Raw genomic sequence first — 22,520 nt, forward strand, 5'->3', positions numbered from 1 at the left:
GCTTTTACAAAGTAAAGGACCAGAGCAGGCTACTTCTTCCAAATGATAAGATATGATCATATATTTTTGAAAGAATGTTTGCCGTACAAATTACTTTTTAGAAACAATGACTGCTTTGACAAAGTTTTTGAAAGTATCTTCTGCTTATTTTTGTTTGATAGTACGCAGATAATATTAGTAGCAAGCGTAAAGCATGATGAATACCAGAAACTATGTAGCTGCCTGCGGTGATTTCAGGTTCACCAGCATCAGTTAGACAACGCAGCTGCGTCCTCATTGGTCAGGGATGGCTTACGTAAGATCCTCTCTGATCTGCTATTGGACAGGCTCGCTGTCAGTCACTAGCTGAGGGAAAAAAAGGGGGAATGGACGCAGAGACGCTCAGCATCTGTACCAAACGATGAAGGTTGTGTCAGATTCAACGGTTTTTGCTTAAAAATAAAGAAAAAGAATAGCTACTGTCATCATGGTATGTATATGAGGATTTTGTATTATGTTTTAATGCTGGTAAAATAGGCTGTTTTTTGAGCGACATGGCGTATTTGCGTTTGACATTTCCTGTTAGGAAACCGCTAGCTGTTATACAATAATTTCCCAGTTTATAGTGAACTGTGCATATTAACAGGTGAACAGAATATGCATGCGCATGTATTTCAATTTTATAATCTGTAATATGTCGTATAAAAACACGCAATGCACCAGGCATGTTTCAGGAAAATTGTCTGTTTCCAAGAAATAATATTCACGCTGCTCGTGTTTTTCCATACATTTACAGTATGGTTTTGTGAATCACGCCTTGGAGCTCCTCGTTTTAAGGAATTACGGCCCGGAAGTGTGGGAAGACATCAAGTGAGTTTCTGGATCATGTGTTTACTATACGGCCCTGTTGGTATCATAGCTTACATTGTGGCCAACCAGACCACAACAGGGATACAAGACAGGGTTACTCTACAGCCAGGCTCACTATCAGCTCATATATTGTCAGTGTTTGCCAGCAGGGATAGACATTTGCTTTACTGTCAAGATTAACCTTCATCCTCTGCAGACTCACACTGAAACCAACTGATTAAGTTGGTGAAATAAAAATATCACATTTTAAATTCTGTCCCACAGCAACTTCACCTTTAGTCAGTAGCTCCAGTAATTGTAGGCTGAAATATAGGCCAGAAAACATTTGTTTAATGCTGATAATTAGGCTGCATTGGTGAAAGTAGTATTCACATCCATTATTTAAGTAAAAGTAGTATTACAACAATGTAAAAAATATGCAGGTATGATCAACAAAATGTATCCAAAATGAAAGTACTCATTATGCATAAAAATGGTCTAAGTGTTACCGGTGTATTATATTATTTGTTATTAGTAATGCATTAATGTGTAAGTAACATTTTAATGTTGCAGCTGGTTGAGGTGGAAGTAATCTCTATGGCTTTATATATTTTTGGGGTAGTTTAATCGCAAATCATATTTTATAAAATGGTGATATGTTTTTTATGTAAAAAAAAAACTTATCTGCAAAGTAACTACTAATTCTAGCTGTAAAATAAATGTAGTGTAGTAAAAAGCACAACTGTTTCCTCTGAAATGTGCAGTAGAAGGTAAGTAAAATAGAAGCACTCAAGTAAAATAAGTACAAGTACCTTAAAACAGGGCTGTAGCCCGGGTTTTTAAAAATACTGAGGTCATGAGTTCAAGTGCCCCCCACCTTCCCCAGACAAATTCAACTAGACACCTAAAATAAAGTCTCAAATTTCTTTTTAATAATTTGGAATTTTTAACATTTTATTTATTAATTTAACTGTTTAGTTATAATTACCCAAATCCCAAAACATCAACTTTTTAGTAGCTAACACAAACAGCTCTGTTTTCAGGTTCGTGGCACTGCATTTTTAGATAATCCAATTTAAATGGTGGGTTTTAAATTGGCTTATTTAGCATAAGAAATATGAGCATATTATCAACCCATTGTAATTACGTAACACTTAACCCTTAAATGTATCTGAAAAATTTAAAATCTCCAAATTAGGAGACACATAGTTTTCACTGGACAGGGACTCTGCAGACTGCCAAGAATACAATTCTGGTGAGGAAATAATGAATCCTTTACTTATTCTTTATTTGTTGGACTAAAAGTATTTATACAATATCCGCCATTGCAGAATGTAAATGCAAATGAAAATTCCCAGAACAAATACAGAGGACATGACCTCAATATGCACAATGGTAGCTACGACCCTGCCTCAAAACTGAACTTAAATGAAGTATTGAGTAAATGTACTAATTTACTTACATGCTGCCATTGTCAGGCTGTATCTTAACTGTATTCTGCAAACCAATGTAGTTTAGCATTCCAACAAACACACACATATGATGAATGAAGTCCAGTCCTCCATATGTCATTTTTTCAGCATGTTGAAATGTTTGGCTCAGTCTTAGTTTATTTTTCATGTGTAGTCTAAACTGCCCTAGTCTTGACCCTGCCCCCCAAAAAAGAATTAAAAAAAAAAAAAAAAAAACAGCAGCAGCTGCCTTGTGTAAATATTCTCAAAGTGGTCATTCTTCAGCCACCGAAACAACTGGAGCTCTCTGCAGCATCTTTTGTTATCTCTGCAAATGTAACTCATTGTTATTTATTGCACAATTGATCATGTCTGGTCAGTTTTCAGGCTTTGATGAGCTGAAGAATTTCAAAATGAATTCTTGTTTTCTTTACAAAAGCTTTCAAGGCTTGGTATGTTTTTTCAGCTGTTGCACGTTCGGATAAAATGGCGGCTGCTGGTCAGGCCTGTAAATCATTTCTGTTTTCTCAGTTAAACAGTAGTAATCAGAACCTCATTAAGTTTTCTGAAAATTTTGTACAAATTGGATTGTCAAATGTATAAATAGCAAAGTGCACTCTGAGCTTGGAGCTGTGCCTTTTACCAAAGAACCTGTGGATTTAAACCTGATTATCTGTACTTGTTCAACAGTGTAGATTTAAAAACACACAACCACTTCAAAGCAATATGGAAACCTTTTTTGTGTTACTGTAATATAAATCAAGATGGCTCACACTGACTGGCCACAAATAAGACAGTTGTTATTGAAGTCCCTCCGTGGTTTAAGCAACAATAGAAAAGCAATTCCAAGAAGGCAAAGCCATTGGTTGCCTGAACAAGTTGCCTACAATGACTGTTTACTTCTGCTGTGACATTTACCGTAGCTCATGAGTGATGGCTTTGTTTTCAGGAGGGAGGCTCAGCTTGATATTGAGGGTCAGTTCCTGGTTAGAATCATATATGAAGATGGCAAAACATACGATCTAGTTGCTGCTGCAAGCAAAGTTCTCAGTAAGTGACAGCATATATTTTTTTAAATTATTGGAATAAAAATGACACTATACTATGTGGAGCATGATACAAATGGAGCTTTATAACATAATAAGAATTTGTATCACAAGCTGAGGTACTGATTAGATCCTTTCTATATTTCAGAGATCGATGCAGGAGACATCTTGCAGATGTTTGGGAAGATGTTTTTTGAATTTTGCCAAGAGTCGGGATATGACACCATCTTGCGAGTGTTAGGATCAAATGTCCGTGAATTCCTGCAGGTAGGCTCTCTCCTCTTTGCATGTAGGACAGCTGGACGGTAATACTAAGTAAAATCATTTGTAAAATTGCAATATTTAAAGGGGTACTCCACTGATTTTACACATGAACATCAGTTTACTTATTACAAGGACTACTGCTGAGCCTGGGAAAACAGTTGTATAATGTCTTTGGTCAAGTCTGAGAAAAAAAACGCTGATGATGTCATAGTGATGCCATCAGGGTCATCTCAGTTTGGGCTTGAGACTTTGAATTTTTCACAGAAAGTCTGCATTAACCGCAGTCTGCATTTACCAGGCAGGAAGTTTCTAATGAAAGATGCTATTGTGTTGCATTATGGTAATTGTAGGATCCAGCATTTTTGCAGCTTGACCCATACTCGGTATCAGGATATCATTTTTTAATCTGTCTCTTGCAAGTCCCCTATCTTTATGGATGTGCAATACTAAAGAGCTGGAGTACTTCTTTAAGATTTCATGTATAATGTACAGCATCATCATCCAACTTATTTTACCTCAGCCAGGTTTTAATTAACTGTGCTGTGATTGAATGTTGCATATTTCATCTTTAATCAAAATTCAGAATCTGGATGCTCTACATGACCACCTGGGCACCATTTATCCCGGGATGAGGGCTCCCTCATTCCGCTGCACCGATGCAGAGAAGGGGAACAATCTGATTCTTCACTACTACTCGGAGAGAGAAGGCCTGCAAGACATTGTGATTGGCATCATTAAAACCGTCGCTCAACAAATCCACGGAACAGAGATAGAGATGAAGGTCTGCTTTGCTATTTTTGTTCCTTTATTGCTCTAATGGCTCACACTCTGCTACTGATGATGAATGAAGATGACTTTACATTTTTTCCTGTTCCTCTCTAATTTGTTCTATTCAACATTAAATTAAGCCTTTTAGTCCCAGTAATGTTTTGTGTCAGAATGTGTGTTTGTGTCTCAGAATATAAACTGAAGAGGTTACAATGTGAAGATTAAACAACAGAAAGTTCCAAAATACCCAAACAGGAACAGTGCTACGCTGTGACAACTGCAGTTCAGCAGTGAGTTTTTGGCTAATGTCTGTGAGTCAGAGGATATTTTTAGATCTAAGTAATAGTGTCTCTAGCTTGGGAGTCTTTCAGGGAGTTTTTTTCTTCCACAGTTTTATTTTAACTTTGTCAAAATGTGGATGAATTTAAATTGGCCAATGACATTTATTAGATAATTCATCTTGAGGGGATCCATAGTTTTTATCTTGGCTTATTTACTCAACCACGCTAATCAGAGTTTGTCTAAACTAGTATGAATAACTCGAAGTCATAAACTGTGCAGCCCACAAACCACAACCTGTAATCTCCACCAACAACTGTGGCATGTTATTCTCCTAAGACATCCCCTGCATTTTGGCTGGAGTTTCCTCTTTGTTTCATAAGCGGGCGACATTTTCTCCCAAACCTAATCATATTGTACAGACAGGATAATATTTTTCAGCAATTGTGTGCGTAATGAAAGAACAGAAAATGGCAGACGCTCCAAATGTGACACCCAATTTCTGGTAATATTAGCCACTGTTGCTGTGGCAACAGGGTGCAGAGACAGCAGCTTGACGTCAGCATGCCGTATGCCCATAAACCCACAGTATATTTTTCTGAATGTCATTTTACACTGTCTTAATTCTATAATAATAGACTTGAGGTCAATAATATGGCATAATATAATGGGATAATATTAATGACACTAATATTGCATGTGTGAAATATTTAATTGAAAGCATTTCTATTGCTGTAACCATGTGCCACAATATAGGCACGTTTAACTTAATTTCAACTTAATTAGTCAGTTTTGCAACATTAACATCAATATTTTATCGATTATTTAACTTCATCTGATGCAGATGATCCAACCGAAAAGCGAGGAGTGCGACCACATCAAGTTTCTGATTGAGGAGAAGGACTCGGAGGAAGAGGCGTTCTACGAGGACCTGGATGGCTTTGAGGAGAACGGGACACAGGAGACTCGGATCAGCCCGTACACGTTTTGCAAGGCCTTCCCGTTCCACCTCATGTTTGACAAAGACCTGATGCTCACACAGTGTGGGAACGCCATTTATCGAGTCCTGCCTCAGGTGTGGATTCATATTCAATTATGCAAAATCTGTTTTACGTGCAGCAAACACTGTTTCATAATTATGTAGATAACAAAGCAATAATTTCTAATCTCTTGTAACTGAATATATCTTATTTCATTCGCCAGCTCCAACCTGGTACCTGTATCCTCCCTTCAGTTTTTTCTTTGGTCCGTCCTCACATTGACTTCAGTTTTCATGGCATCCTCTCCCACATCAACACCGTCTTCGTTCTGCGAAGCAAGGTAGATATGATAGTTGTTGACAAACCCCATCAAAACTTTTCTTAAATTAGCATACTTTTCCAGAAGGCAAAAAGCACTAAAATGCACTTAAAAATATCTAAATGATCAAAACGTGGTTTTATTGTACATAAAATAATATGTTTATAGTCTTAAATATTAATATTGATGAGCTTACTGATATTTTTAGCAGCTGCATAACATTTTGACACTGTGGGTTTCATCAACACTGTCATTGAGGATGAAATTGTTTACATGCAAATAATTACTAAGCATGGAAACAATTAATCAATTAAATAAAGTGAAATGTCACATTTTATATTGCAGTGTATGCATGGAGAGTGGAGAGGATTCTAAGGGTCTAAATGTCCTGGGAAAAAAAACAAACTAGACTTTTACTCGACATGCAAGATAGATCGTTCAAGGAGACTTGAGAAACTGAGAAAGGACAGAGTAGAAAGCTGAAGCACAGATTTCAGTGAGAAATCAAATGGGAGGGAAATGTACAGTAAGAATAGAAAACAGTTGAATTTGCATACTTGTGTGTACTCATGAGACAGTAAATGCTTAGGTGTTAAAATAATAGCTGCAGTGCCTTGAAAATGCATTAAAGTAGATTGTACTCATTGTGAAGAGACTGGTCTCAAAGCACCACCACTCCTGGGATGCTACTTAAGTCATGATACAAGAAAAAAAGTTTTTCTTTACACACATAAAATCTGAACAAATTTTCTCCAGTGGTAGATGATGCATGTAACACTTAGGGCAAAAAAAACAACAAAAAAACATATAGATTTAAAAATAAAGAGTGAGCTGAACTGGTGCCCAGTTTTGAAGCAGATTTAGAGAAGAACATATAATGAAATATTCATAAGTGTGATGTAATCCTGCAGGAAGGCCTGCTGAATGTGGAGACCGTAGAGAACGAGGACGACCTGACGGGGGTGGAGATCAGCTGTCTGAGATTGAAAGGACAGATGATTTACTTGCCAGAGGCGGAGAACATCCTTTTTCTTTGCTCACCCAGGTAAACCCACAGTGCAGTCTGTCCTGACAGAAGCACAGACTGAATATACACACCAAAGCACAGATTCTCTTTTACCCACTGAATGGGAACACACCAGATTCTGGCATAGATAAAAGTCCTGGAATTTGAAATTCCAAAGTGTTAATTTAGTTTGATGAATGCTATTTCTGTTCTATGCATACAGAAATAAAAACCCACTACATACATAAACCATAAGTTTAAGTAAAACTGAGAAGTTGTTGCAATTTGCTAGAGTTTCTCACAACACCTTCAACAGTTTTGTTTAGTGTTTCCTCTGTACCACTATATTGATAATATGCAGGAAGGTTACAAAAAGGAAGGTTAACTACGATGTGTTGGTCCTTCTCGCAATACTTTTCATTCCTCTTTCATGCTTGTAATGTTCAGCCCAAAGGCCATTCATTCCTAATAAAGACCTAAATCTTAAAAAATGGGTCACAAACGTTTTTTCATTTAAAAAAAAGACTCAGTAATTACCTAAAATATCTGGGTAATGTAGTTTTTAGCAAATATTACACAAACAGGAGCAAATAGTGTATTTGTTGGGGACTGTTTTCAGATGTGGATTCATATGTGATAGTAAATATTTACAGCAGCATTGCAGTGTATGTGGGATTGATAAACTACAGTGCCCATGTTCACCATAATAAAGGAACGTGTCACCCAGTGCAATGGTGTGCATCATTTATTTGTTTTTAAAAAGAGTATTCCAGTAATTTAGGATTGCACTACGATAATGTTGGGGGGCTTTGAGAAACAGATTAGTATGGCTCAAGCTCCAAAAACACTGGATCCTACACTTCCCATAATGCAATTTGCTAACATCTTCTGTTAGACCTTCCCTGCCTGTCCAAATGTCCATGCCTATCAAACTCCGCATCCCCAGTTTGTGTTCAAGTTCAAGTTTCAAATCCAATCCAATACAACCCTGATTTTGTCATCAGGGTTATATTCTAAAACTTTAGAAAGCTCCTCCAGAGCCACAGAAGACATTATAAAACTGTATGCAGGAGAAGTAGTTCTTGTGACAAGTAAACTGATCTTCATGTCTAAAATTGGTGAAGTGCTCCTTTAATAGTTTGTTGATGCTATATCAAGCTTTGGCGTCACAAACACTACTTGTAGGATAAATGGTTTTCATCTTTTAAAGGGCTTTGTTGACATTAAGAAGAATCTAGAATATATACTTATCCTTTAACAGTATATTTTTTTAGTATTTAAAATATTCTGTCCTAGGGTTGGGCGATATGACGGTATATACCATGCAACGGTAGAAATGTGTCCACCAGTAGAGATTTGGCTAAACTTTTGCCACCACGGGATTGCAATTCTTATCTCTCGCGAATCCAGCTGCCTCGCAAGGTAACGTGATTTGGGCAGCAGGACTGCTTACCACGTTCTCACGTGAAGTGAGAGCAACAGTTGATAATGCAACTCTAAGCTGGTTTGCCAACCGCAGCAGAAGAACAGAGTGACAAGAAAACATAGAGGAGGAGAGTGAAATTGTAAATACAGAGCAGGAGGCATAATCAAATGTGATGAAGTACGGTACTGTATGGTTATTTTAAACCATTACTTTACAGAACAATTACTGTATCGTGATATATACCGTTACTGTGATATAAAAGTACATATACAGTGATAGAAGATATTGGCCATATCGACCACCTCTATTCTGTTCATGTAAATGTTGCAACGGCAGTTAATGACATTAAGATTGAGATTATGTATTTCATGCTGATACACAGTCAAATAATCAAACATTAACTAGTTAGCTCAAATATATTTTGCTTTTATGCTTTCATAAGCAAATAATGTATGGTACATGGTCAGAGAAAGAAAACACAGCGAGACAAAGAAACCTGTGAGCTGGTAATTACATTGGTTCTTCTGTTGTGACCTCCATTAGCCTCTGTAGCCCTTATATAACCAATCAGACATTTCTGTTGAAATATCAGATGCAGGGGAGCAGGGTTCAAGAGACACTTTGCAGAGGACAAGATCATTTTCACAAAAGGTTGCTGCCTGACAGAAAATAACAGGGACTGAAAAAGAAAAGCAAAGCTCATTAACCTGACCAGAGAAGTCTCACACAACACAGTGTCTGACCTCAGCCCACAAGAGGAACATTTATCTGGAGACAGTGGGCTCAGCCCGGAAAGGACGATGGTGATGTCATTGCTGGCAGTTCATACTTTATGTTCTGTTTAATTTACGTTGATTCCAGCTATGAGCAAGACCAAGGAAAATAAAGTCTGCAGTTTTCCTCTGACATTTTCAGCCATTTCGCTGTGAAAATAACACTGTAACACCAGCAATAACCAATGAGTATATCACTTTTTTCTCCTTTCTCTGTTTTTCTAGTGTTATGAACCTGGATGATCTCACACGAAGGGGGCTGTACCTGAGTGATATCCCGCTACATGACGCCACGCGTGACCTGGTGCTGCTGGGCGAGCAGTTTCGTGAGGAGTACAAGCTGACCCAAGAGCTGGAAATCTTGACAGATCGTCTGCAGCACACACTCCGGGCCCTGGAGGACGAGAAGAAAAAGACAGACAGGTTTGACTGTTTTTCTAGATTTTTAAACTAATTGTTAATTTAGCCTAAAACTCTGGTGTAAACTGTAGCTTCAGCTTTTAGTTAATGAGTTGCTAACCCTAAACTTCTCTTTCAATGTAAGAATTGCAAATTCACTTTAAAATATACCTTAACACCATTAAACTATGGCATTTATGCAATTGCTAATATGTAGGGTCTGTCAAAAGTAAGCCTTTTGAGCCAGTGGTTCCCAACCTTTTTAGCTTGTAACCCTTTAAAACAAGGGAAAGTCAACAAACCCTCGTCAAAGTTGACATATTCCTATGACCTGTGAGTAGTTCAAGCAAGTATGATTTTTACCTTCTAAAATTGTTTAATCCTGGGGGGGTCCGGAACCCCAGGTTGGGAACCACTGCTTTAAGCAATAATGTAGCTTTTTTCATTCACACACAAATTTTGCAGTGTTTACAAACGTATCCCTCAAGTTACTGAGAAAGACTGTGTATTACAGTCATAATTATGTATAATTATATACCACAGCCCTGTCATTATCTGTAGGTTGTGAGTCAACCTCAAACTCGATATGATGAATGTATCACAACACTGCTGTTATTCTTGTTTCATCTTCCCATGTTGGAAAAATAAGTGGCAAAAAAGGTTTGTTAGTCTGTCTTTTAGGGAGATAAAAAGAATAGTCTCTTCAAGTATTCTCTTTTAAGGACAGACTTGAGACAAGAAACCCTGAAGATACAGCAGGACACTAACAGGTCTCAGTCCCATACAGTTATGTTGAGGCTACGTGACAGTAGGACGACCTATGGTCAGAATCTATTGTTATACCCAAGCTGATATTTGCCTAAGCTACTTTTCAGTCCCTGTTGTGGTGAAGGCACTCAGTTGGTTTTGACTCTGGCTTTCAGAAAAGGGCTTGTCATAGTAATTTGGCACAGCAGTGGGTGACAGCTGGAGAGGAGCATGGAGGTGGAGCATGGTCTTTATTAAGACTGCTGTAGCAGCCCTATCTTCTCATAGGAAAAGACTTTCACTCTGCCTGTGGATCACTATATTATTATTTTCGCCATTCTCCGGTCTCAGAGTGCCTCAGGCTCCGAACATTGATTAGAATTCATGATTCCTCTCTAAATATTTAAGAGAACTGCTGCTGCACTGTCGCTGCCTTTTAAGAGCTTTACAACAATATGTTTTCTGATAATGAAAACATGCATTTATGCTTTTTTTTGCTGCTGTTCAGGTGTGTACCTTACTAAGAGAAAAACACTGTATGCCCCTGTATGTTCCAAATAAATATGGGAAGTCTCATTTCCTGGGTAAAATACTGCATGTATAGATTTTTTTGTGGTGACTGTTATTTGTTCTGTATATATCATGTGTCCTCAAATTATGATGCATCATGGAAGGTATTTTGCTTTTAACAGGCAGCCATGATCTAACCAGTTACCATAGAAACACCACCCTCCCATCTGAGAGCAGCTTGCATAGCGAAATGACCAAAAGATGGTGGGTGAGCAAATATAATGCTGATCCAAAGGCTGGACTTCAGTCTGGCAGCCCCAGCCCATTACTCTGGTGCTCAAGTACACCATAACTACGCTTTCACTCAAAATGTTCGTTTCTCTTCTTCCTTTTAGATTGCTCTATTCCGTTCTGCCGCCATCTGTTGCCAACGAGCTGCGACACAAACGGCCTGTCCCGGCAAAACGCTACGACAACCTGACCATCCTCTTCAGTGGCATCGTAGGATTCAATGCCTTCTGCAGCAAGCACGCCTCAGCCGAGGGAGCCATCAAGATAGTCAACCTGCTCAATGATGTTTACACACGTTTTGACATCTTGACAGACTCTCGGAATAACCCTTATGTATACAAGGTCAGAAGCAAGGATTTTACGATGATAGTATATCACATATTTGTGTATATTTCTCTCAGTAAAATAATAAAAACAGAAGGATCTATATAGCAAAGTGATAAAGTATTTGAGTTTTTTTAACTACAATGTTCTTTGCTGGTTCTTCAGCTTGAATGCACCAGTGTAGCACACCGCTCTCTTGGTGAATAATGTTATGCAATTATGCACATACAAGTCAGTAAGAGAGTATTTATATCAATTGGCTTGAGTTTTTTACCATAAGAAGAGCAGTACTAACTTCTAAACACAGTGTAGTTTTACAGAGGGACTGCACCACTTTATAGGCCTCGTGCAGCAGATATACACTCCAGGCTTTCAGACAAGAATGCACTTTAAGAAGTCAAACAGACCTCGGCACTTCCAGGGGATCGGCTTCAGGCACTGGGTCACCAAAAGAAGTAATATTTACTCTACAAGCTGAATGGATAGGTGGTCCTAGGGTTTTAGCAGGGCTCAAAGAGGCCCTGAATGTCTTAAAGCTGATGTAAGTGTTTAAGTGTTTATTTCAGGGTGTTTCAGTTTATTTCTAGCTTCACAGTGCATTAAAAAAAACTTTGTAGTACAGTAGGAACAGACCATTTTACATGAGCCAAAATTAAAGCAAAGCAAAATAGGTTATAATATAATTCACATGAAGAATGACAAAATGTTGTTTTTTTTATACAGGTGGAAACAGTGGGTGATAAGTACATGACAGTGAGTGGCCTACCAGAGCCATGCACACACCACGCCAAGTCAATCTGCCACCTCGCTCTTGATATGCTGGAGATTGCAGGACAAGTCAAAGTGGATGATGAACCAGTACAGGTGTGATAAGATTCTTAGGTTTCAGAAATGTTTATTGTCCTATATATGATACAAGTCAAAACTGTCAAATACTAAATACTGTTATTGGTATGTATCGTACACATGCCTAAGATACACTGAGCATACACCAAATGAGTTTCGTATATCGCACATTATACTCTTTTATATTTCAGCAATACATACTGAATGTAAGGGTGACCCCTCTTACGCTTCACACTTTTAGGAATGAGTGCAGCTGCATGGAAAGCACAAGTCTTTTTAATCACACCACAGTCATGGTGGAGAAACAGTAAAGGTTTTTTTTAATGATCATAACATTTTTAATGTTTAAGCATTAAAGTGTTTTTGTTTAGCAGTATTTCTTGATTATTCCGACCCCCCCTGTACACTGTATGTTTTTCTCATGATTTTCAGACTGTTTTCCTTCACATATTTAATTATTTTGCAGTTTTTTTAGCAATGCATCTGCTTTTTTCGCACAGATAATTAAGGCATTTTGGAGCTGTTAGCTTTGTAATATTGCTTTGAAAAATCATATATTAAAATACTGTGTGTGACAAATACTGCTAACTGGAATTCAGCCTAATATGACCAACACTTTACCCTCATGGATGTTTTGATGATTGATTTTAGAATAATTGTATTTGTGAATCTGCACATGTTTCTTTCTAAAGTAATATGTTGTGAAAAGTTGGATAAAAAACAGCAGACTTTTGTTTATCTGACTGTCGAAGATTGTTATTGTATCAATGACTGATGAGACTTAACTTTGGAAAATTATGTCTGGTTAACAAAAGGCTGTTTATTTTGAGACATGGCACTGGCTGAAGAGGAGTCCGGTTTAGTAGCAGAAACAGACTGAAATCATCTCACGATCCTGTGTCTAAAAATAGATTCTCATTTGTCCCAGACATTCACAGCGTGTTCATGCTCTGAAAACAACAAGCACTGAAGTGCCTACAAGTTCAAGTGTAAATATTAGTCTGCCTAGGGCTTTTTTTGGAATTGCTAGTTTATTGCAAACCAAAAAGAAATCTAATTTTGTGCATGGAGTGATTTCTGGCAAACTTAACCTTATATCCACCCACCAAATGTTGCACCTTTTCGGTCGATAGCTTTAAGAATCTGTGCCAACAGACCAAGAGAAGCATTCAGCTGGATAGTTGCTTGCAATTTTTTTTTATCTCTCTCTCTGTGGAGCACAAGTCATTTACCTAGTCCTTGATTTAACATTTACACAGGTTTATGCAAAAACTAGCATAGTTTTTCTCCAATTCAAGTTCAGTTTTTGTTGGAATAGTTTTGAAGTAGATAAATCAGGTGTGACATGTGCTGCTTTAAATAATGAATTTACCGCAGATAACTAATGATCAGTGCTGTGGATATCTTACAGTAAATATTTAAGCTTGATTTTGCCAGTATTTGACAAGAAATAGAGATATCTTTGGCATATTTATTAACTTTGGTTAAATTATAACTGACATACGGTGGAAGAGTCTCCTTTTTCATTCGCCTTTCTTTTTACAGATTACTATTGGAATCCACACAGGAGAAGTTGTGACTGGGGTGATTGGCCAGAGGATGCCCAGGTATTGCCTTTTTGGAAATACGGTCAACCTCACAAGTCGTACAGAAACTACTGGTGAAAAGGGGAAAATAAATGTCTCAGAATATACTTACCGGTAAGTAGAAGTACCTCCTTATTTTATATCAGTAGCATAGTGTCACCTGTTTTTTTTTGTTGTTTTTTTTATTCGTGTGAAGTGATGTTTGGATTTTATCACTGATTGTAGAGAAATTAGGTGGGTTTGAATGAGCTTTACTTGGTTAAACAGCATTAAAAGGGATTTGTAATTTGTTAAGAAAATACCAGTATTAGACATGACGGACAAGTTGGAATCCATTTAAAACATAAACCAGTAGGTGTTGTTTTGATCAGTAGATTTCATTCTCTTTGCTGACACAATAATGTTATCATAGCGTTATAGTGAAAATAAGATACAACATCCCCAGGACCGTGCAGCGTGAGTGATTTGTGATGGTGTTGACATTGTATTCCAGGTGTTTGCAGTCTACTGAGAATGCTGACCCTCAGTTTCATTTGGAGTATCGGGGCCCCATCACCATGAAAGGAAAGAAGGAACCGATGAAGGTGTGGTTTCTGTCCAGGAATCCCACTGACACCACAGTTAAAGCTTAACAAATCACATTCAACACTAAAACACCATGAGTGTCATCTAACAGAGGCTTCAGTATTCCTTTATAATTACACAAATCTTGAGGCAGGGATGAGATGGATCAGATGAAGTAAAAAATTATTATCTATCCACAGACATGCAGATATTTTTAATATGATGAATAGCTGTTTCGAAGTGAATCTGAACCTGTACCGTTGCTCTCCCTGCTTGTTTCTGCTTGACCATGATCTGTCATGACCTCACTATATTTTTTTTAGCGTAGACACAATAGTGAAGTGTTACATGAATAGTAAGGCTAGTGATACAGTATATGGTACATTCAAGTTTGATACATTTTTGGACAGAATATTCTCACATTATTATTGTACATAATATCACTAAAGGTTTTGATAAGCAAAACATTTTTCCATCTATCTTAAATGTTTTTAGCTGCTAATTTTGTCATATACTGTTTTTGTTCTCAAGTCTGCCAAAAATATAGAGAATTTATAGTCTCTATCAGCCTAAATAACTAATTTCACTTTAGATTAATAAAATGTGTTTTAATCATTGTAATTTTCACTTCTAAGGGTGATAATGACAAAATCTTGATTTAAAGAGAAATATTTGACTTATGAGTGTATTAAAAAAATTATACTATAGCTTGATGTCACGTTACTGTCACTATTTGAAGATTATAGCTGTTGTATTTATATAGATTTATATTACCATGTTCACCAGTTCTTTAACACAAAAGCTACTGTGCTAACTAGATTCATATATTACAATTCAAAGATGTATTTCATATTTAGTTATTTTTTTAAAGTCGCAAATGATACACGTTGAGCCATTGGTAAACCTGTATTATCATGTGTCACTGTATCACATGTCACTGAATTATTTTAATAATTATAAAAAAAAACAAAATTAAAAATGAGCACTACACACTACTTTATTTAATATATTTATTGCACCTCTCTACTTATCACACATTCACTTTTTGTCTGCTTCTATGATATAATATTGAGTACTAGTCTACACATTTATTGTTAACAGTATGTTATTTGGTATTTATTCTTTTTTCATTATAAAATGTAATTATGACCTTTAAAAAAACAGAATATACATAACAAAAAACAAGAAAACCTTTATTTATAGATGAAACCAGATCAACCATGCAGCTTCCTGTGTAAGAAACAAACAGGTGCCTCTTGTACTGTATGAGTGCATTTCTGTCCTTGTAAGACATGATTGTTTTATTTTAACTGTTTCTGTTGAGAGGTAACTAATAAAATAGTCTTGAGAAGTGTTGGTTATTTGATATTTCCTTTGTACAGCACATGCTTTGCTATCAACCTGCTCATTCTCAGATGAACAGAGAAAGTAATCTATGGTCTTTATTTTCACTGAAGGCAGTGTTGTAATATACATCAGAGACATCAGTGTAACTGAGAATACACAGTAGCTTTTTTTGTAAAGCGCTCTCTCTAGTGGCCAGTCAGAAAATTACAATCCTGGGTACAAAACATCTGTAAATTAGAGGTCTCCACCATGTCACTGAGCATTTCTGACATACCTGCTGCTTTTATTGTCACTAAAGCAGAATTTTTCACTTCAACATATTACTTAAAATACACAGTGGGGTTACCACAAAGTAGGTGCACCCCTGTATTAGCTGTGTGAGATGGCATACTAGTTTACAAAGTGGTATACCACATTGTCTCATGTTATTTCTTTAATTGTCTCATAAACTAACCATGTAACCAATAAAGGCTTTTTATTAAAGATTCCTTATTACTAGATGGCAGAGTAATCAAAACGACTTTGGACTAGAGCCCCAGCTAGTGTGTGAAGAATTGAGCTGTCCAGAAAGGTAGCTTTTCTGGCTAGAAACTTCATTCTCTGAGTTAGGTGAGGGCATTTAAAATCATATTTACACCTGATAAAAACCTGTCTAAAACACAGCCTAGATCATTTACACAGTTTTAGCAGTTATATATAACTCTCCAACTTTGACCTTAAAACCTGGTGACCTTGCTAAATATATTTTTGAACCAAAAAGAATGGCTTCAGTTTTTGTGAAGAGATAATATATTATCTGCTTACATTTTGATGTTCCTCACTGAGAGTGTTCTCAACTACTGTTTTATCTTTATGTGTTACTAATAAAACAGAATATCAGCATATAAAAAAAGATTGCATGAGGCGGATGCTTTTAAGTCATTTATATATAATAAAAAGAATAGAGGACCCGATATACAACCCACGTCCCAAGGATTCTTGACTCCAAAAGGGTCCCATTAATGTCAACCATTTGAGTGTGATTTGATAGATATGACTGAACCCAATTCAGGGTCAGCCCACTGAAACCAAGCGACAACCTCCGGGGCTGAAAAATTAAGCCAATGCAAACTGCAGTTCCACAAATGGCCCCTTGAGTCTGGCTCCAAAAGCGAGTCAATCCCTTAGACTGTATAAAATGGTCAGTCCCTTTTAACCCCCATGTTTAAATTCTCTATTTAACAGAAATAAACATGTTTACAAGTGAGTGAGACAAGCCAAGGTAAAAGGAGAGTTGTTTGGACTTACATCATCAAGTGGCCAGAAACTAGTGAATGCTAATGTTCTGTGTCGGCTGGATGGGTAAGTTAGACAATTGCTACCAACTTAGCCTGAGAAACTTTGGTGATAACAGGCCTTTTTCACAGCCCAGGTTTAATTTATTGCTGAAGCCCGTTTAGGTACAACATACAAATTCCAGTGCCCTTCTATTGTGCATGGTGACCTATTTATTACCATTATTAATGTTATTGTCGTAGGGAAAACCTCCCTCTGGGCCAGATGTAGTTAGGTCCCCCACCACAACGTTAAAATTCTTCTTAATCAATACAAACAACCTGTAGAGCTCAATATGAAAATGGTTTAATGTAACTTCAAACAGTGTACATGTTAAAACCGAGTTGGGTCCTGGGAGAAACTGAATGGGCTCCAATGTGCACCTTCCTTATATTACCCTTTTACTCTGATCTTGCTCCTCCTGTTGTGGGCCTTCAATTCTCCCTGTCCACCTCATACACAATTATTTCTTGTCTCCATAGCAGTTGTTTTTTTAAAAACAGCTGCAGATAGCTGAGATTTTCTTTACATGGCATCCTATGCACATTAATTCTCTTTTGATTCTTTCAGCTGTAGCTACTTCACAAAATAGCTATTTCATTATTGCATTGTGTGGTTTTAATTATACAACACATTTCTTGCAGTCAGAAAAGTGAACCATTCAGTCACAAAGTGAACTTATTCATGTATTACAATTATAGCAAAAGGGGAAGCCATCTTGCCATTGTGTGCATCCATGGGCATTTGTAAATCAGGCAACTGCCCAGGTCAGGAAGGGCAAAGTACCGTTCGCACAATGGATACATCAATCACAGGTACACAGGAGTAGTACAGGCCGGCAGATGTCTTTTCCTGTATACAACATAATACATTAATAGACTTAATTGCTTGGCTGATCCAACAGTAGAATATTTCAACAGTAGAGTATTTTCCTTCCACATTATTAATTACCTGTGCGACCCATGCCATGAAATTAAAATGCCATCTGTAAAAAAGGCCTCTGTGGTGGTAGCTACAGTATGGATTTGTCAGCCTGTTTTGATGTTTTCTTCCCCCTAGTTGCCAAAAAACAATGCTGCAAAAGCTTGTAGAATCATAGATTATACTGTATTATTTATTATTAACCTATATTCATTCAGGCAAATTTTGTTTAGAGCTATGCCCTCCTTTTCAGGAAGGGATTTTTCACACTGAGACAGTTCAAACTTAGCAGGTTTTTGTCTGAGGACCTCAGGCTGTTTGGTGAGTAAAAATCAACTCTGAAATGTAACCCGGAGCCTGGCCACGAAGAGCCTTAGAAGTAATCAATAAAATCTTAAAATGAATCCTATAACAAATGGGTAACCAGTGTAGTGATGGTAAAAGCAGAGTAATATGTTCTCAATTCAACCACAATCTGATCTAAAGGCCACAGAGCATCTCCACAGGAGCAGTTAGCAGTTAAGGGCCATGCTCAAGAGCCCCTCAGTGTTGGTAATGAGGGTGGGTCAAGCACCCCTCTTTCAACTTCCCCATCCAGATTCAGTTCAAGTTCCCTTATACTTGGATTTATGTTACAAAGAAACCTTCACAGTTTGTAAAATGTTGGATCCACAGTTAGCGCCAGCTTTCTTAGATATACAGCACTGACTCAAACAGAGTTTGCGACTCAAACAGAGTTTGCGTCAGTGCAGTGACATACCTCACCATGTTATTGTTTAACATGCACTGTTACAGCTGATACTATAACTAGGGGATAACACTGTAGGATATAATTGTGTTAAAGATTAGCTTCAACATGGCTCAATCAAGTTTATCTCAAGCTCACCTGTCAATTTCATCACTGTAGTCATAGTAGAAAGGTGATAAGAGGCAGATTCATTGACTGGAAAGTGAAGGTCTCTTGTGCCTCATAATAAGATGAGAAGAAACTCCGATAAGAAAGAGAATTAACATGTCGTGCGTTTTATTCATCCCTTTGAGAGTTGGCATGGGATATTTAAGACATACTTTTTCCTGTGCATCTTTGCTTCTTTTCCTCTCCTCCCGTTTAAGAGAAAAACTTATATTTAACTTAATACTTTTGTATGACACTTTTTGACACTTCAGTTAGTTTGTAGTAAATTGTGTCTACATCATTATGTTGTCCCAGAATGACCTTAAATACAGCATACATAATCAGTTGAGGGTATCTTAATGACACACAATGACTAGCAAATAATGACTGTGTACTCTAGTGTTTGTTTAATATTAACTTCAGATATCAAAGGTCTCTTTATCAACAATGGCCAGATCAAGGTCAAAGGTAACGTTGGAAACGCATTATCAACCAGATTGATCACCGGTGTATTTGTACAAAGCAGTTACATCTAGTGCAGTAATAGCTTAGCTGAGTGATTTAAAGTAGTGCAAAAATTGTATTCACATTTGCTTCCACAGGTCCATTTAGTAATTTTTTTTGTCTCAGCATGAAGTACAGGGACCAAAAATAAGACATTGAAAACATGATTGTGTTTCAAGTTAAATTTAAAAATACATCTTAGTTTTCTTTCTTGTATCAAATTCTGCATGTTCAATTGTTGCAGTTTTGCACTGGTAACTTTTACCATGGTTAAGCTATGACCAACACCCTTTGTAAACAGAGATAAAGATAGAGCATGTTGTCAACCATTCAAAAAGTATACGGCATCATATGTTCTGGTTTATTGCGTATGGCACGGTTTCTGTTCAGAACCATGGCATTGCCCAATCAGCTGCAGCTGTGGATATTGCCTTGAGAAAATATGAGCTTTAAACGGCCACATCAGCATTCAGATAGATGACGAGATAAGAGGGTGTGTGGTTTAAAAGGAGCAGCAGACTTTGAGTAATACACTCCTTTGCTGCAGAATCGTCCAGTTCACCCTTACAGCTACCATGACCTTCAACGGCACCTGGAAAATTGATCGCAATGATAACTATGATAAATTCATGGAAAAAATGGGTGAGTGTCAAACTGCTGATAAAATGCTGAAGACTGTGTAGCATTTTATGTGGAATTTGATGCATTGGTAGAAAAATCAGAGTGCGTCTCATTATGATGTCTACTCTCTGTGTAATAAGATGACCATAATATAATCAAGACCTGATAAGGCAGTTGATAAAGCACTGATAAAGTGCAGCTAGTCCATATGTCACATTTAATGACAATGGTTGTCAAAATGTCAGTTATGCAACAAAATGACAGTCATGCAAATGTTTTATTTGATCAAATCTATGAGCTTTTTTTATTTATTTGTGCAACCATCATTTAAGTGATAAGTTAATATCTTAAGTCTTTAAACACTTAAATAGAAGACTGAACCAAATACTGGAACTAAGGTCTCACTTGAAAACACCTGGTGGCACCATGATCTACTTAACATGTTTGTGAATTGGCTTTTGTACCTACTTACCCTCTACAAATACACAAACAAAGGAGCTACCTGTGCATGAAAAGTGTTTACATCCTGAGAAACTTTCATTGATTGAGTCTATTGAACATATTCCATGTGTCTATTGACAGGAATTAACCTGGTGAAGAGGAAGCTGGCTGCTCACGACAACCTCAAGATAACCATCGAACAGACTGGAGACACGTTTCATGTCAAGGAGAGCAGTGCTTTCCGCAACCTGGAAATAGACTTCACTCTGGGGGTCACCTTTGAGTACAGCCTTGCAGATGGAACAGAACTGGAAGTAAGCTAAAGTGGCATCTAGTGGGGCACAAGAAAAGACTCAAGTTTGTCCCCAATGATCAAAGTTTTAGTCATTTTGTGTAATCATTCAGTTAGTTCTAAATATTGAGCTGGGTATTTCCATCACTTTAGACTTTGAACCTTTGAGCTGCAAGAAAGAGTTTATTTGTTTGCTATGAAAACAATACATTCATCAGGGTTTGACTTTTATTGTGGTAACTCTTGTGCCCAGTTGATTTCAACTCACCACCACCAATAGTCACAGCCATAAAACCAGCACAGCCTGCCCCTGCCCTTCTGCAAAACCTTTTCCACCTAGTATTCATGTCAACAGTAACTTTCATGTTTCACCCTGCAGGGCTCATGGAACATGGAGGGAGACTTGTTGAAGGGGGTTTTCAACAGAAAGGACAATGGAAAGCTACTGACAACAACCAGAATCGTCCAAGGAGATGAACTTATACAGGTAGGGTGAATGTATCTAGAATTAATCTATTCAAATTAGGCCACCAAAAATCCCCATTTTATATCAAACACTTGGGAAGCCATTATAAAAGGTGCTGATATTAGGTTTAGCTGGGATACAGATTATTTTATATTGTTTATTTGATATTCCAGCTGTCACTCTCTCTGTAACTCCTGAGTTACAAGATACTGTAATATGATTTAAATACACATACACCTGTCAAAATCTGAGGTCCATTTACTCATGTTAATACCATTATGGATAAGGACCTCAAATGCAGAATTTCCCTTTTAGTCAGAGTAAACCCTCTTGATATTTCAGCCAGATGTAGAAACTATGAAGTCATATAATAACTGTATCTGACATCATCTTTCACAAACAGAGCTACAACTATGAAGGTGTGGACGCAAAGAGGATTTTCAAGAGGGGTTAGACCAAACTGATCAACTGAGTGACATGTTGGACTTCAGGATTACATACAGTATTGTGTTGAATTATCAACTACAATATAACCTTTTAAAAAGTGCACTACTTGTAATGCCTGTACAGTGCATGAATCAGTTTTGAATTGCACATGATTTTGACACTTGCAGTAATAAAGCCATATTGTAACTGCCTGTTTTTTCCCTCTGTGTTATATTTACCGAAATGATCATTTTCAGTGAGAATCTGTGGTGGTTTGTGTGACGTACACAGTGAAGTGACTAATTTTAAGAGTGATACAATAATTTAAACTTTATTCAACAATGAATAAAAATAAATATATATTATCTGCAAAAATAGAAAGTGTAGACAGATTTTATGTTTCTTTAAATTGATCTGTAAAAGAGATGAAGCATTCACTGAAGCACCAACAACTCAAGTTCAACAGTAATGTCAGGCCAAATCCTAACTGCACACAGTGGTATGACAACAGGATTCAGTGAGGCATACAGTTCCAACACATCAGGCCACATTAGCCAGCAACTCATCAGATCAAATCAGTGACATAATGTGGAAAGTTCTCTTTTGTTTCTTGAGTGTTGATGCATTACAGTCTAATTAGGTTCTGTCCATATTTAGCACAAGATAAAAGATATGGATTGATGCAATGCCAACTGTGAAGTTATGTGGCAGGACAAAAAGACCTTTTGTCAAACAGGCCTCTTGAGTATATAAAGCCTTACTGTGACATGCACATTTAATGACTATTATAATAATCAAGTTTTGCACTGAAAAAAATCTTTCAGTTATTTTACATTAAGGCTCTTTCAAACTGGAAAGCTTTGCCGCCCAGGAGGTGGGATGCACT

The 22,520-nt window shown here is 37.2% G+C and overlaps 2 protein-coding genes across 2 annotated transcripts; both read left to right on the forward strand.

The window, feature by feature from the left end:
• The first annotated feature begins 329 nt into the window (after nt 1-329).
• gucy1b1 (guanylate cyclase 1 soluble subunit beta 1) lies at nt 330-15,758 on the forward strand. The gene is made up of 13 exons (XM_044189170.1): nt 330-469; nt 776-849; nt 3,229-3,329; nt 3,474-3,592; nt 4,173-4,370; nt 5,481-5,711; nt 5,840-5,956; nt 6,847-6,980; nt 9,366-9,563; nt 11,192-11,429; nt 12,135-12,275; nt 13,803-13,957; nt 14,337-15,758. The coding sequence occupies exons 1-13, from the start codon at nt 467-469 to the stop codon at nt 14,473-14,475; spliced, it is 1,848 nt and encodes a 615-aa protein (XP_044045105.1). The 5' UTR covers nt 330-466; the 3' UTR covers nt 14,476-15,758.
• Nucleotides 15,759-19,859: 4,101 nt separating this feature from the next.
• fabp2 (fatty acid binding protein 2, intestinal) lies at nt 19,860-21,846 on the forward strand. The gene is made up of 4 exons (XM_044189173.1): nt 19,860-20,030; nt 20,592-20,764; nt 21,122-21,229; nt 21,612-21,846. The coding sequence occupies exons 1-4, from the start codon at nt 19,964-19,966 to the stop codon at nt 21,660-21,662; spliced, it is 399 nt and encodes a 132-aa protein (XP_044045108.1). The 5' UTR covers nt 19,860-19,963; the 3' UTR covers nt 21,663-21,846.
• The last annotated feature ends 674 nt before the right edge of the window (nt 21,847-22,520 follow it).

The sequence above is a fragment of the Siniperca chuatsi genome, linkage group LG3, assembly GCF_020085105.1.
Source record: "Siniperca chuatsi isolate FFG_IHB_CAS linkage group LG3, ASM2008510v1, whole genome shotgun sequence".
Lineage (NCBI taxonomy): Eukaryota > Metazoa > Chordata > Actinopteri > Centrarchiformes > Sinipercidae > Siniperca > Siniperca chuatsi.